At 36.9% G+C, this 17854-nt stretch overlaps 1 protein-coding gene across 4 annotated transcripts in view; it reads right to left on the bottom strand.

Moving 5' to 3' along the window:
• Positions 1 to 347: 347 nt before the first annotated feature.
• Positions 348 to 17854, bottom strand: part of Pcdh9 (protocadherin 9) — an 883393-nt gene continuing 865886 nt past the window's right edge. For all 4 annotated transcript variants that reach the window (XM_015987550.3, XM_006994033.4, XM_015987549.3 and 1 more), the window contains one exon: positions 348 to 953. In XM_015987550.3, coding sequence (XP_015843036.1) covers positions 580 to 953 — 374 coding nt within the window. In that variant the 3' untranslated portion in view covers positions 348 to 579. The remainder of the gene's footprint in view (positions 954 to 17854) is intronic.

Below are 17854 nucleotides of genomic sequence, written 5' to 3' on the forward strand. Positions count from 1 at the left end.
TACAACATTTTTAGGTGAATGCTATAAGTACACAAAAAGTTGTTAATAATAGCTTGCTTCTATTTACAAATACTTTAACACTGATTGACTTACAAGTGTCCACTAAGGGTGTTAACAGCACAATAGGTTTAATGCTTATCTTTAAAGTTCTGTTTGAAGTATAATGTCAAGTATAGAGGTCCCAGCATAAATCAATGACAAAAAGAGCACAAATTTCTAACTGGATATGTTTTGTCAGTCACTCTAATCCATGGAACTTTCTTACTCTCCAAATGCATATTCTATTGTTCATAGCAGCAGTCCAGGGTCAAATAAAATGCAATAACAAAAATAAATTGCACAATGGAGAGATCTCTGGAGAGTTTAATCAATGCTAGTAAAGAACATCATCACATGGCTAGTAGAACTATTTTCTCTCAAGTTGCAAAGCATTGTATCCTCCATGGTGCTAACACAAAGTTATGAGTTCCCTAGTATAAGGGGCATAGTTGTAGAGATCTATTGAATACATAAAGCTCCAACACACAGTATTAGCATGTCTATTTAGACTAAAGGTATTAGGTCCCATACAACTTCATCTTAAAGTTGGTGCTCCTTAGGACTCTCAATCGCGCCACCTGCATGCTTGTAGGACTTCAGATTTGCCAGAGGAATGTCTGCCATGTGGCTGCCATTGTTGAAATGGCCTTCATTGGAGCCATACTGCTTACGGTCATTGAACTGGTTCCTGTTGGTATCTTCTTTCCAAGCTCTGGTCAGGGTGTGCCCATTCACAAGCTTGTCTTTCTTGACCCATTCTTTCTGGGGTGCAAAGGTTGACAGAGGAGACTTTGGGTGTTGGTATGGACCCAAGCCAGGAGGCATCCAGCAATTATCAGAGTGACCCAAAACCAGACACTCTTGAGTGCACATCTCTGTAGCTTCAGCTAATCCTCGGGGACCCAGAGGTCCATCTGTAGAGGACAAGAGACAGAGGAAGAAAGAAGAAATTAGTTAAAATTCTCCTTCAAAATATTTTCAGAGTAAAAATAGAGTGGTGATCTTATCCTTTCGTGAAATAAACCATTCAGAGGTATCAGTCTCCATATTTTTAAGATGAACATAAAGCAAATAAGCTCACTGTTACCAATAGAAAATTTGTCTTTTTTTCTTTCACCTTTTATCTGTATATCCCAAAGCAAAGAATGACAAGAAGACATATGTGGGTAAACAGATAAAACTTATCTTGACTATTCCTATGGCATATGAATCATTACAGATTTATATATTAAAATTTATGGGGATATGTTTAAACTTATGAGAAATTAAAAAAGAATTATGAATTAGAATACATAAATTATACAATGGACATCAACAAAAATCAATTATAGTACTTGAAAAACAGTGTCATTAAAACTAAATGCTATCATTGCATTGATATTGTTGCTTCTACATTATGCCTTGCTATGTTATTTCTATGAAGTCATATGAAAATAAATTTTAAACATTTTTTAATAAAATGAAATATTTGTTTCCATGGCCTTCTTGACTAAATATAAGAAAGCCACATCTAGTCATTTGTAATCACTTCAAAACACAAGTAAGGGGTTGGGGATTTATCTCAGTGGTAGAGCACTTGCCTAGCAAGAGCAAGGCCCTGGGTTCGGTCCTCAGCTCCAGGAAAAAAAAAAAACACAAGTAAACATAAAGCTACTTTAAGTGATGGTCATATTTGTCTTTTATTTCCTTATCTGTATTCTAGTTTTAAAATGCATTAAATTGAAAATAAGTATGGCAACATACTCATAACACACATGCTAATAAATAGGAGAGATAAACAAACATAGAACCAAGGCAAGTATTCAAACAAACACTTTGAAACTAAATTGATAATTAATTACATGAATCATAATATTCAAGGGGAAATTTTCATCATCGGATATCTACTTTTACTTTTTAATCAGAAAACAAAATAAAGCATAAACTTTAACCAGTAATTTAAGAGTAAATCCTTAGTTGTTGAAGATGTGGAGCTCATCCATTAATGAAAAACAATAGTCAAGTAGTTAAGGAACAAGGTGAGTTTTCTGTGCTTTTTTTTTAAAACTGGTATTTTTACATTTTATTAAATGGTGAAGAGATAAATGATCCTTTGAAATGTAGGAATCAATCTTTTTGAACGATGTTAAATGTATAGGCAAGAATGCTTAGGCAGGAAACATTTTAAAACTTAGCCAGTGACAACTCCTATAATCATAGCACATGAAAAATAGAAACAAGAAAATCAGGAACTAAAGCTTAGCCTGGGCTAGAGTAGACCCCGCTTCAAAAGCAAAAGCAAAAACTGAACAAGAGAAAGAAAACTGGGTGTCACCAAAAAGGAAAAAAAATACCAAACATATTTGCCTTATGCCCAGACAACAATTAAAATTAAAAGAGAATAATTGGAATTAAATATTTGCTTAATTTATTTCAGCAGTAACAATTTTGTAAATGCTCAGCATTGTGGACTACCTGTATCCCTTTCTGATTATTCCTTTGCATGTGATAAAATACTTGCTGAAGCGGTAACAGCTGATGGTGAGAACTAAGTCCATAGCACACAGGTCACATCACTGAACAAGTTGGTGGTGGTCGGTAGAAACTCATGGCCAATAACACTATTTCAAATAAACTCACATTCAGTCATATTCTATATTTAAAAACCTGCTCTTGAGAATAACCTTCAAATTTGTTCCCATATGACCTGTATTTTCATCTCCTCAAAAGCAAACAATTTTACTGTGTTCAAACATACATTCATTACTTTAAACTACTTCTCTCTGAAATCTCCAGTGATGACTAACTTCCCTGGATATTTAATTTAAATTTTTTTGTATGAGCCTTTTTTCCCCTCTATAACCCAGCCACACTTTCAAAGTTCAAACTAATTTCTCACTTTTAGGTCTGTGGTGGTGTACTTCGTGGCTCTACAGCCACAGAGCTAACACATTTTACTTAAACCAAAGCCTGCCTCTTGCAAAAGGATCATGAGCTTGCAGCTGCCTTTTGCCTGGCCTGTTTTCATTTAATTACTAGTTCCTTCAAGGGTCATTTCTCTTCCATATTCCCCAACCAAATATCCACGACCTCACTGATCCATCTGTAATAGGCACCTTGAAAGTTCCACACATCTTTGTTTTGGAAAGTAGCAAAATTTCAGAACACTCTCCTTTATTTTTTTCATTTATGTCATTTTTGCCTTGTTTGTGTGGTTGGGGGGTGGGGTGGGGCATATACAAGTTTTAATTTTTGTTTTGTCCCGACTTGCTGAAAAACCCACTGATGTAGATGTAGAGGAACATGGCAAATCAGTTTTCGGCTTCCTTAGCAGTGCTAAGCAATTAGCAGCAGTTCATAGTGATGATCTATGAACAATGCTAATTGTTAATTAAAATTTTATGAGGTTGAAAATGTTCTGAGAATTATTAAAGATATCCTCTGCTTAAAGGCAGACCTTAAGTAATTAGGATAGAAGATGCTGATTTCACCAACCTCACACCGAAAGCTCCTCAACAGCGAAGTCTTTTGCCCAGCAATACTTGGTGACGGCTAATAAATGATTTATTTAACTTCTGTTAAATATATTCACTCCTTTTAGAGATCAATGGAGCTAAACTAGCGAATCCCAATTTTGATGTGTTACATATCCTGAAGCCTGCACAGCAACCTTTACCCTTTACTTTTACAGTTTCCTTAATTGGATACATTTTTCTTTTCTTGAGTGTTGCAAGTTACCTCAGAAATGTCAATAGAATTAAGTTTTCATTGAACCCCTAAAAGGAAACCATACAAGTTTATTTTTAAATTTGCTTCACTCAATATACTGTGTCTATAATTATGTGCGAAACTTAAGTTTGACACATTGATTCACTTTAACAGAGTACAATGTTTTTTTCTCTTAGGATCAATGGTTATTATTCTATAAAAGTCTGCTGAACCCTAACCACACAAGGCACTGTGAAAGGCACCTGCAATAGAGCAGTTAACAAAGAAAATATCTGCACTATCATCACTGAGCTCCCGTCTACCTTGAATCTACCTTGAATTGTCTTTACAGCCTTGAACTTAGAGGGTAGAAAAGGGTGACATTGTGAAGGAAATGGGGGCCACTAGGCCAAATTTTTAATCTCATTATATAATTTCCCTAAGATCCTGAAAGTTCTTCAAGGTAACTGACAGATTAAGGCATTTTTAGAGCTAAAATTTCTATATATTATGCAATCCTTAGCTTTCAAAACAGGTGATTCTTTCCACTAAAGTAATATAATTTTTCTTCAAGAATTTTGTCAGGCATAATGCATTCATATAAAAGAACATGAAGAATCTGATAAAGACTATAAATAAAGCTGTAGAACTTTCATATATTCTTAAACAAGTTTCAAGTTAAGCATCTACCATTGGGATAGACACATAACGACACTTGGGTAGATCTCAGGCAGATTTTTGTTGTTGTTATTGTTGTTATTATTAGAGTTCCCTTAAAGAGGAAGCTAGACAGAGACACACAATGGGTTAACCTGGAAACTAGTGTACCAAGCAGGGAATGCTCTTGGAGTAATGTGTGTGTATAGTTAGATGACATTTACTGAGCATTAATGGTTCTTTCTGAATAGAATAATTGGAGTAATTTCTCAGGTATCAGCATATATACCTATAATCTATAACATATAATCTATAACATAAAGTGACCATTTATGGTAAGAATTTTAAAGAGAAGTAGAAAGATATTGGTTAAGCTACTCAAGAAGAGGAAACCCACATGCTTGGGGTTAAATAAGAAGAAGAAATGGAGGGAGACACGGAGGGTGAGAGGGAGGGAAGAAGGGAGAGGGGCCACAGGAGAAAGATGAAAATGGAAGGTTGGGGAAAGGATGAGCTGGAAAAGGGGACGGGAAGAAAAATGAGGGAGTAAAAAGAAACATTTATATTAGTTTGCTGTGTGATCTGCTTTATTTGGAAAGTAGGGTGAGCTTTATATTTCTAATTTTTTTTCTGGGGGATGATATAAGAAAAATTACTATTTGTTTTAGGTGTATAAATTGAGAGGAAAAGTGAAACCAAACAAAATCCACACAGAATTATATAGTAGAAATTAAAAATATTTTCTCATATGGAATTGTTGCGAATTGGTTGGAAGAAAAATGGTAATTTGAGAATAAGTGTTTATTACAAGGAATATCTCATGTTGCTTATGCCGATCATTGGCTTTGTTTATGCTTATTATCTAATTAAGGTGTCCCAACACATCTTTAAATGACAATGCTGCACTACAGTGTTAGAAGGCTGAAAGTCCCACTAACTAGGTGGTAATTCTTTTTTAAACTGCAGATTTATTTATTTTATTTTATACGCATGAGTGTTTGGTCTGCATGTTTATTTCTGCACCAAGTTCATGCCTGGTGCCTCCAAAGTTCAGAATGGGGTGTTCCATTGGCAGACCTGGAAGTATAGGGGCTGTGAATCACCATGTGTTTGCTGACAACGGAACCCAGGTTATCCGCTGAGCCATCTCTCCAACAATAGATTGTAATTCTTTATCTTTAACAGATGTTTTATTATATTATTGCTTGCCTGCTGGTTAATTGTTTTATATATATATATATATTTCAAATGTTTGTTACAATTTCCTTTACTCATTGTTTGGGTGGGTGAGTAGGTGTATTTCTCAGTCAGAGGACAGCTGCAGGAGTTACTGCTTCCCTTCCCCCATGTGGGTCCATAGGCTGACACTCAGGTTCTCATTCCTGGGGTTAAGCATCTTTACACACTGAGAAGTGTTACTGGACTCTTTTCTTTCAGACTCCATTTAAAAATAGTCATATCAATGTAATATATTTCATGCATGTCACAGTGCTAAATTCCTTGTAAATATCTTGGGATTTTATGTGTGTGTTATGTGTGTGTGTGTGTGTGTGTGTGTGTGTGTGTGTGTGTGTTTAGGTGGCTGTAAGGGCTGCACAACTGGGTAATTTTGTTTTATTATTATTATTATTATTTTAATTTTATTGTGATGACTTATGCAAAGTACGTGACACATCCTGAGAAGAATTCAAAACCGCCCCAAGTACTGGAATCTGGGGGCATCTCTGGAATTAGCTAGAAACCTAGAGCAATGGATACTCACAGGAGTTTATGAGCGTGACCCTAGCTGAGACTCCTGGCAGTGGGGTATACAGAGCTTTAACCAGCCATCTCCTGCAACCAGGTAAGACTTCCGGTGGAGGGATTGGGACACCAACCCAGCCACAAAACCTTCGACTTACAACTTGTCCTGCCTACAAGATGTGCTGGGGTAAAGATGGCACAGAAATTGTGGAAGTGACCAATTAACGACTGGCCCAATTGGGAACCCATGCCCTGAGAGAGAGCACACCCCTGATGGCCAAGACCTAGAGGCGGCATATCCCAGAGACCTAGGATAGAACCAAATAAGAGTGGTAACAAAAGCTAATGAAATGATTCCTAACAATAGTCTGCTATACTCATAGATTGGTACCTAGCCCAGCTGTCATCAGAGAGGCTTCACTCAGCAACTGATGGGAACAGATGCAGAGACCCACAGCCAAACTTTAGGGTCAGGAAATCCATAGAAGAGGAGGGGGAAGGCTAGTAGGAGCCAGGGGGTCAAGGACACCACAATAAAATCTATAGAACCAACTAACCTGGGCTCCTGGGGGCTCATAGAGACTCATCCAACAACCAGGGAGCCTGCATGGGACTGACGGAGGCCCTGTGCATATTTGTTACAGGTGTATGAAATGGTCTTTCTGTGAGATTCCTAACAGTCAGAGCCAGCCCCTGACTCTGATGTCTGCTTTGGGGACCTATCCCTCCTACCAGATTGCCTCATCCAGCCTTAATAGAAGAGGAGTCTAGTCTCACTACAACATGATATACCTTGGCTAGCTCATATCCACAGGAGGGAGGCCAGCCTGTACCTGAAGAGAAACAATGGAGAAGGGGATGGGCAGGGGGTAGAGCGGAGGTGGGGGAAAGGAACTGGGAAGAGGGGAGGGAGGAAAACTTTGGTTGGGATGCATAAACAAGAAAAATAAATAAACAACATCAACAGCAAAATCGTGATGACTTATTCAAGGTACATCACACATCCTGGTAAGGATTCAAAACTGCCACAAATACTTTTAATGGTTTAATCACTACAATAAGTTTTTGTTCCTTTCTCTTAAAATAACTGGAAACTGACCCTTGTGATTTTAAATGTTGAGATGTTTATTGATTTTTTTTCCTTTAAAAACCTGAAATTATTTACTCATTTTCATAATCTTCAATCTGAATTTACCCTCCCTAGGTTTTGGTTTATAAAAAGACAAGTGCAGATAAAATTCAGATTTTAGAAATACATTTAGAAAAAACAACAAACAAAAGTACACAAAACAGAGCACCTTGAAAGTGATCTTATTTAATATTTATATCAAATCTCAAAGTAGTTATGTCTCATACTCTGCACAAGTCACCTTCTCATTAAAAACCAAACAAAATATTTTCCAAGAATGAAAGCATTGATGACAATCTGAATGCCCCCTCCACTCCTGACTTCTGAAGGCTCACTATTTCCATTCCAATTGAACTCTCCTGTCTTTACAGCAATGGTGCTTGTGTGGTGCTTGATGTCCCGTTATTATACATGGAAGCAGGACCATCTTTTCATTCTCTTACTCACTGATGTGATCCACACACTGTGTCTGGCTTAGTGAAATCAGTCTCACATCTTGATTATCTGAATCCTGTTGGCTCTGAACTTGTATGACAACAAAGCAAAACTGATGAGGCCATTTACATTCCTGACTGATTTCATGTTGTTGACATTTGCCTATTGTTTGTTTCTTCTTTCTTTCTTTCTTTCTTTCTTTCTTTCTTTCTTTCTTTCTTTCTTTCTTTCTTTCTTTCTTTCTTTTTTTCTTTCTTTTTTGTGAATGAATTCGTCATGTAGTTGTTATCAGGTAAAATACATCTAAGCACACTGTTGGCTCTCTTCCTCCTATTGATTTGTCTTGTCCAGCCTTGCTATGAGGCCTTTTACTTTGTCTTATTGAATCTTTTTTTTAAATTTTTTTCCGTTCAGCTGTCATCACTTGGAGGCCTGTTCTGAAGAGAAAACAAAATGGGAGGAGATCTAGGGGAGAGAGGAGGTGGGTGGGGCTAAGAGGAATAAAGGGAGAGGAAACTGTGGTTGGGAAGTGTTATATGAGAGAAGAATCTATTTTCAATGAAAAAACAGATAAGTCATTCCATATTACTTTGGATTATTTTTGCCATCCATGAGTATATTGGCAACAGAAGTTGGACTCAGTAGGTTATGTAAAGGAATTGGGGGATAAGTAGAAGGTGGATCTGAGATGAGACAGGTTTGGGAGCAGCGAGGAATATTATCTTAAATGCTTTGCATGTAGGTATGAAATTCCCAAGGTTATAAACATACTATGTAAAACAACACATTATTTTTAACTTGTGGTTTTCTCAAGTTGCCTCAGTTTTTTTCTATTAGCGTGAGCAGATAAACCTTAGCATCATTAAGCATATCAAAATGATAGCTACATCCAATGATTTCGATTTGCTATAGTCATTTACCTAAGATTTAGGAAAAATAATGTTTTATTTATTTATTTATTTTACATAGACTTTCCTTGTTTTTTTCTTTTGCAGATAGAGTTTCATTCTGAAGTTGTGGCTGGTCTTGGACTCACTAAGTAGGCAAGGCTGGCCTCAAAATTCGAGGGATTCTCATCCCTCTACCTAGAAGTGCCACTATTAAAGGTATATACTAAGACAACAATCAAGGAGAACCACAGACTGATTTTAAATCCTGATCTGATCCTGCAGGCTCTTCCACTTTAGCATTTGTGTTCTGGTATGGGCCCCCAGGCTAGCCATAGACTGTGTATTCAATAATTTTGCTTTGGGTTCACTGTTATTAACCAGCGGTAGAAAATCTTAAATTTTTATTCTTGTTCTTTCTTTAATCATTCTTCCTATAATAAAATTTCAGGAAAATGAACATTCTTGGCCACTTATTTTAAGTTCATTTTAGTGTCTGTAGAAGACCAAAACAACAAAATTCAGTGTTTTTACTAGCTTACTTCTACCCTCGGGTTCTTTTTCTTTCCTTTAAGAATTTTCTTTTGTAATCCACACAGAAGAGCAAAATGATTTATCTTTTTATAGATTAATTTGAGTAGAATTTTTGTAGCTGAAAAAAATGTCAGAAATATATTTCCTTGATAGATTTGCTATAGCCACCACTATATATTCATTATTCTCTGTATTTTTGATTTACTGTGAAAAATCAGCATGGCTAATTTACTTACCATCTAAACATGGCAAAAATAAAATTTTCAAAAGGAGAGCAGCCATCAGAAACAGAAAGGACTGCTGACCACTGGGCAAACTGCCACTATACTTCTTACCTCACACTAATTTCCTTGATGCCAAAGCATTACTGATAAAGAATGATATTTGGGGACTAAACATTACTGAGTTACTACTCTGCTCTGGTGTGAAAGTGACCATCAAAGTCCAGGCTTTGATGTCACTGCAACTCAGATTTTATGTGAAATGGAATAACACCTCAGCCAGCTGAACAAGTTCAACCTGGAGGTGAACATACAAAATTTCAGTAGTAGTTTCCCACCATATTCAAGAATCCAATCAACTGCAGGGAAAGATTTTTGAAATTGTGTACTTTTGTGGCTAGAGAGATAGTTCAATTGGTTACATTTTGCTATATGAGTAAGTATGAGCATCCACGTTCAATCTCCAGCCCCCATGTAAAATAGCTGGTTGCAATATTCTATGCTTGCAATCCCAAGGGTGGGCAGGCAGATATACATGGATATTTGGGGATCTGAATGGCCAGCTAGCCTCCCCTCCAGGGCAAGCCATAAGACATAGCAACTCTATCTCAGAAATGGTGGACAGTATCTGTGCAACTTCACGCAAGTTTGTCCATCTTCCACAGCTGCATGTATGTGCACATAAACAAGCACAGACATATACCATTACATACACATACATATATACAAGAGTGTGTCTGTTCTAAATGCCTTCAGTCTCTTTAACATGTCATTCCACAAGCATGCCCAACCTGTGGTGCATGGGTCATACAGCTTAGAATGGCCTTCATGAATTCAGACCAACACATTTTTTTTTGTTTTTACTTTTTTTTCTTTCTTTTTTTATAACTTCATTGTGTGTTCTCAAGCATAAAGTTTGTGTAAAAGATGATATGGCACTCTCTCAAGGTTATAAGATATCACAAATGGAACAGTTGGGTTCTCAAATGCCTTACAAAGGTCCATGTCTTGCTGTGGGACGGTCTGTATGTCAAATTGCTCTGATTGGTCAATAAATAAAACACTGATTGGCCAGTGGCCAGGCAGGAAGTAGGTGGGACAAGGAGAGAGGAGAATTCTGGGAAGCAGAAGGCTGAGGCGAAGAGACACTGCAGCCGCCGCCATGACCAGCAGCATGTGAAGATGCCGGTAAGCCACCAGCCACGTGGCAAGGTATAGATTTATAGAAATGGATTAATTTAAGCTATAAGCACAGTTAGCAAGAAGCCTGCCATGGCCATACAGTTTGTAAGCAATATCAGTCTCTGTGTTTACTTGGTTGGGTCTGAGCGGCTGTGGGACTGGCGGGTGACAAAGATTTGTCCTAACTGTGGGCAAGGCAGGAAAACTCTAGCTACAAATGGCGCCCAACGTGTTGGCAAAAGTTTCTACCTAAAACCTGAGAAAAGATTCTAAAATGGAGCTAAAAACAGTTTCCTAATTGTCTCTCTCAAATGAGCGGCAGCCTGCCGGTTTGAGCTACTGGCGGGTTCCTAGCGTGTGAGCTCGGTCTGCAGTATGGCGGGAATGAGGCCTCTGCAAGTGGCACATTAAGCTGCGTGGTGGATTTAGCCTTTACTAGTACAAAACAAAAAGAGGTTTCTGGGCTACACGCTGCTTTGATAAAAGCATAGACCCAGGATGGCTCCCAAAGCTGGCGGAAAACGTACCACCGCCATATTGGGAAGCTGAAGTGGGAGGAGCCAGCAGCCACAGCACTGTTTCAGGCTTAAAAGGCTGCAGTTTAAAGCAATAGGCTCAAGGTAATATAAAAAAATAAGCCACATAAAGATGGCTATCACACAGAGACTCTGGATTATGCTGTCTTTGATATTCGTAACTGAAGAAAAACATTTGATTGCAAAAGCTGTTGAGTTATGCCAAAATGTGTATTTTAAAGGTACCTTGACTTCAAAATTTGGCTATAAGGATATGTTGCTTTGGAAAAGAGGCTCTGGTTTTGTTTCCACAGAAAGCCAGAGGCTATGGATTTGTTCCAGATTAAGATACATCAGGTTTGACCAGCCAAGACCACCTGAAAGATCTCTGATGACACCATGACCCAGATGATTCAACATCCAGAATCGTTTCAAGGCAACTGGCTCAGACAATACGGTCTCACGGACTACTCCATGATCCTAAAATTTTCTTTGTGTCCCCATAAGATACAGCGCCCCTCTCCAGCAGGAAGTAGTAAGAGAAGCTACGCCCAAATTCCCAAATATACCAAGCTGACTTTGGAGATGTGTAAAAGTTAAAACCTTCCTTTTAAAAAAAAGAAAGGGGAAGTGCTGTGGGACGGTCTGTATGTCAAATTGCTCTGATTGGTCAATAAATAAAACACTGATTGGCCAGTGGCCAGGCAGGAAGTAGGTGGGACAAGGAGAGAGGAGAATTCTGGGAAGCAGAAGGCTGAGGCGAAGAGACACTGCAGCCGCCGCCATGACCAGCAGCATGTGAAGATGCCGGTAAGCCACCAGCCACGTGGCAAGGTATAGATTTATAGAAATGGATTAATTTAAGCTTTAAGCACAGTTAGCAAGAAGCCTGCCATGGCCATACAGTTTGTAAGCAATATCAGTCTCTGTGTTTACTTGGTTGGGTCTGAGCGGCTGTGGGACTGGTGGGTGACAAAGATTTGTCCTAACTGTGGGCAAGGCAGGAAAACTCTAGCTACAATGTCTTCTAAAGGTCTGGTTACCAGCTTATAGTTATGGGCATAATCTTTGGAATAATGGTTTAGTGAAGGGATTTTAGGCCATTTTGCATGTAACTGTGCAAAGGACATAACTTCAGCTACTTCTTCTCTTCCTGGGTCTTTTTTGAATAAAGTGATGTGAATAGCCTTCTCTATCATATACTCTTGCCATTATATACTATGTAGCCATCAGCTCAGAGCAATGTGGCACACCAAAATATGAACTAACAGCTGTGTGAGTGAACTATTCTTCCTCCTGAGTTCTTTTTCTCAGATATATGTCAGACTGGCAAAAAAAAAAAATAACACATCAATGTACAGCTGGCTTCAAATATGTAGGAGGATGCGGACAGCACAACTGAAAGCCACTCAGTTGATACAGGGACTCGAGCAGGCCCAAATTTGGTAAAGGAATGCAGATTCCAGATACCAGCTGAAAAGTTTATTTTTTGAGAAAAAAAGTTCTCATTCATTCAGTCTTTGACTAATAACTTTTTCTGATTTAACTTATGTTAGGTTCAAATTATTGCAGCAGGAAGCATCTGCTGTCAGAACAAATTCTTAAATTTCAAGCCCCATGGTCATCAGAAACTCATCTGAGTTCTAGCAGAAGAATGAATTAGAATGGATTTGGAGAAAGCAATTTTAGATGCCATAGATCACAGTCTCTCACTTATAAACTAAGATGGAAAGGCTGGATACTAATGCATGAGCATTTCATATTTCTTACTCCTTGATGTTGCTATGTTTGCTTTTCATAGAACCTAATAATCAAACATTTCAGTTTTGTTCTCATTTTACATATCAAGAGCACAATATCGGTAAAAAATATCATGATTCTATTGTTCTGGTAGATGATTTTTATCATTTGGGTTACATTTATGTTTTAGAATGTGAAATTGTATTTCCAGTGAACACACTTATTTCTACATGAGAGAGGACACATAATAGTTTACATGTGCTTCATACATAAGTATTCCTCTTAGTCACAGATGAAAGTGAACATTTGCAGAAAACAATCCAAATACAATAACTCAGGCTCACTCCAAGAATCAGATTCTTTTCCAGAAAAGATACTGATAGGAGTTAAACCCTAGAGTTTAAACAGAATAGAGGACAGCTCCTTAGAACTCTTTTTCCTTTTTCTGTATTATAAGAATAGCCGTAGACCTTTTCTCAACCACCAAAATCAAGTTTTCAAAAGAAAATTGTCTCAGATAACTTTATGCATTTCCATTTATTTCCTATTACAATTTTATGTTGTAATCAATTTGATGACAACAGTTTAATGAAACAGACCTTCACTGGTTATATAAACTAAGTTACAAATTTTGATCAAATTTAATTTGAAACACCTTGTTTACATTACTGCAGATCACATTTACTTTAGTCTAGAGTTTACTATTTAGTTTAGTGGTATTTGATGACTTTCATTACAAAAATAATTCATATACTTATCACTGAATTACTCTCCATTTACTGTGAACTGAATTGGTTCACAGAAAATATAGGTACATCATACTGAGAGTGAAATATCATTTAAAGAAAAAATCTTAATTATGAGGCAATGAAGTCACTTTTAAGAGACTGCCCACACGATAGTACAACTTTCCTCTTATGGGAAATGAGAGGTGGTATAATCTGGAGCCAATTAAAAGTAACTGAGCCCAGAAACATCGATTAAGATTACTGCAACATGGTCAGTTTCACAAACTTTTACAGTTATAGAACAAAAGATCTGAATCTAAATATTTCATCTCTCCACATTTACTAAATTTCAAAGGTCCATCAGCCTTGTAGAATCTTTAAAGTGAGTGTAATTATTGTTGTTTTGATTTTTTGTTTGTTTATTTTCTCTTAGAAATCAGTTCACAAGATTGATTTCCAAGTACGATTAAACTTTAAAAGGTAGAAACAATTTACGCAGTTTTGCTTCCTTAAAATGTTGCAGTTGCTTCTTTGAATCCAAGCAGGTATTACACAGTGTTGGGTAGTTATTTTGCTTCTTCTCTTATGCCCTGCGTTCCAGGTCTATCAGTCAGAACAGAGAATGGTGAAGTTCGTATTCATGTTTATGCTCAGAGATCTGTGAAGTTTTTTTTTTAAAGTAAGGTATGTTTTCATTTGGTGCTAATGTCTGAGTTTTGGCATTCTGCTTCTCACAGTCTTAGATAATAAGTAGTCCCATAAGACTATAACCCTCAGACAAATTAGGGAACATACCTCATTAAATAATCAAAGATCCCTGAACCTGGGAAGATGGCTAGATTTGTAAAACACTGTTCTGCTTGAGGGCATGAGTTTGAATCTAAGAACTCATGTAAAAGCAGTGCACATAATGTAACCCTAAGTAATTCCAGCATTTATATGGGGACAAGGGAGAGAGAGAAAGACTGAGGAGTGCCCAGGAGCATTTATGCCAGCTAGGTTTGGCAGTGTGTGCAGCAAGAGAAATAATAGATCCTGTCTCAAACAAGGTAGATGGCACAGACCTACATCTGAATTTGTTCTCCCACCTCCACACACGTGTTAAGGTGTATATACTTACATACATTCACATACAGACAGGCCATACACCCACATAACCAAAGATCTCAAGATATGATGTAATTTATGAATGTTAAATGGTATCTAAAGATCATTATTTTAGAGGTCAAATGGGGGGGGGGAAGCAAGAAAGAAAATCAAACAAAAGTCTAGTGTGATCCATTCAATTTATCAGAGTACATGTATAATATGTTTATACTGGAATTATTTTACCACCACTTTTAATTGAAATGTCATTATCTCTCTGCTTCTCAAATGTTAATACACTTATGAATCACTTGAGGAAACCTTTAAAATGCAGATTATGAGACAGGAAGTGTGGAGTGTGTCCTGAATCTGCACATTTATGCAAATTACTCAGAAAAAAAAGTGCTATCTGATGTTCAGGAACCTCTTGTTGAGATGCAATGGCATATTTTTATTTCTCTTCAGTCTATCATTTCTCAACTAAAGTTAAGTTTTTCAGAGTTTATCAGGTCTCAGAGCTCACTGGAGAGCTTTTACACACATGCATTGCATCTTTCCACAGAGAAATGGTGACTCAGTAGTTTTGATGTGAAATGTAGGGTTTGTCAAATTCAGTGCTGACCCACTCTGTGTCTTTCAGTCCACTAACCTTGCTGCTTCAGTTTCTTTTACCACAGTTCAAGCTTCTCCAGAACACTATTGTATAAAATTGGCTCTGGCAAATTCTCATTATAATGTGGCCTTGCATTTTGATGATTCCACAGTTTGCATGCACAGTCCTTTGTGGTTTTTCTTAGACCAGGACCGCAGACCTGACTACCACTGGCCAATAGCAATAGATTTCAGATTATCATTTACAAATTTCAAAAGTAAATGTTTCCATATCCTGTGTTTAGTTATTATGCATGAAATTTATTTATTGTCCATTCCTTCATTTGTTTGTGTGTTCATTCAAACATTCTATAGCCCTGGAAGTCCTAAAAGTCTCAACACAACCCAGTTTGGCTATTATCTTGCAGCACTCAACTGGTATTACAGACATAATCCACCACACTCAGTTTTAATTCATCATTCCAAAATAAGCAATATTAATCACACAATTTATGTTTTAGAAAGATACGTAATTAGAGATGAAAATGCAGTCATCTTTGGCACCTGTTAGGCAGAAATCTAAACTTTGTCTCTGTATAATAATTTATATTCTGACTGTTCTGTGATACAATATGCAATCAATGATTATATCAAACATATGGCAAAGAGGTTTCAGAGTTGTAATAAATTTACTAATCCATTGAATTTTAGCTAATAAAAGTGGCTAAGGGGATCTGAAACATGGATGGATTTGAATACCAGATACCAATTGGCAAGTTTCCGAGTTCATTTTCTAAGACCTGAATGAATTCTTCATTCTTCAAGCTGTATGTTAGTCATCTCATCTTCATACCTTTGAGGAACATATACAACCACCAAACTGAATGGACTGGGAGCTCATGGTCCAGTGCTTCCAGAACAGAAGCTAGCCACACAGAATCTTTATTCTGGCCTGTGAGACTTCAATCCTGTCAATCCCGTGTGAACATCTGTGATAACAACAAATTAACAGTAGGATGCACTCTTATGCTTCTATACCTGCTAAACTGTGCAAAGTTGCTTGTGGGCAAATAGAAAGCATATAATCACTTAACTTTTACTCAACTCACACAGTCGGGTACCTGACAATTCTTTTATTCTACTCAATCCCTCATGAGTTCTACACCTCCAAACCACTATTGTCTCTTAATATTGCTTATGTATGTCTTCTAAGTTTTGTAAACTTAGGTCTGCAAATTCTAACCAGAGGCTATAGATATATTTTAGTTTCATTTTGGGTGATAACAAATTACCACAAATTTACTGTCTCAGGAAAACAAACTTTTACTCTCCTACAATCAGTAATTTGAAATCAATTTCTCCAGGATAAAACCACAAAGACCACAGGCAGGTTTCTTCAGGAAATCTCTTCCTGAATTTTCTCAGCATCTTCATGCTTTCTGTGATTTTGTGATGTGCCTCTTTCAACCTATTTTCAAAGCTCACTGTTCTATCTCTATCACTTTTATCCTTTATTTTGACTTCTGATTCTGTCTACTTTTATTGAATTTATCTAGAATATTTTTCACTAGGAGACATCTGATTATCCTCAAAGTCCCCTTGGCCAATGACAACTTATTAATTAATACATTCTGAGGAAAGATGAGAGCACTATTGAGAAGATGGACAATTTAGAATCATATCACTCACTTTATAACAGTATTTGGGCAGAATGTCTCTCTTTCACCATGCTTCCCATGACAGCATGGTGAAAGCCACAAGCCTTTTTTTTTTTTTTTTTTTTTTTTTGGCTGACGTGATCCATCTTGTCTCTATCAAATTTCTCAATTTATAATCTACTTCCCTAAATGTCTACCATGCTCTACCACATTGGCTTGGTTGTGGTGTCCTAAATACAGTGATGATACCGTACTCTCACGGCTTTGGCTTTTCCTTTGTTTATGGCTAGAATATTCTCAATGATTGTAGAGTAACTCACTTCCTCCTTCTATTAAGATGTCTCTGAAAAGGCACTTCCTCATTGAGTCATTTCTAGTACACAATTAAAAATAATATACTCCACTTAGATATTCTCTAGCTCCATACCCATCTTCATGGTATTCTCTCTTTTGTTTGTTTTTGGGTAGCACTCATCACCACCTCTCAGAATATATTTGCTAATGGTCTATCTTTCAAGCTAGAAAATAGATAGTTTTCCTTAAATGAAATATATTTAATATCTGTCATGATAATTTAGTGTATTATCCATAATTATTGGATAAATTTAAAGGGAGGGATGGAAATTTGTAGTGGGTTTCCATATTATCAAATTAACAAGAAGACACCTTTATAAAGAATTATGTGGCTATTTCCTTGAAGAAAATAGTTTATAGTACTATTTCTAACCCACATATAACAAAAATTGATAGTAAGTCCATAGTATAATGTTTCACAGAGATAATAGGGTATACTTAAGTAATGTAACTAGGACAAAAATAGACACATTTAAAAAATGTTGTATTACACCTAACTTTGGAACTGAAATACTTTAACTGCCCACAAATAAAACCTAATTATACTGTTTCCTCTGTCCCTGGTTTCTACTTAATCATGCCAGACAGTTCATTATTCTTTTAGCAACAGAGCTCTTTAAAGAGCCTCAAAAATCCAGAGTCACACAATATGCAATGAAATCATCCTT

This window comes from Peromyscus maniculatus, chromosome 9 (assembly GCF_049852395.1).
Source record: "Peromyscus maniculatus bairdii isolate BWxNUB_F1_BW_parent chromosome 9, HU_Pman_BW_mat_3.1, whole genome shotgun sequence".
NCBI lineage: Eukaryota > Metazoa > Chordata > Mammalia > Rodentia > Cricetidae > Peromyscus > Peromyscus maniculatus.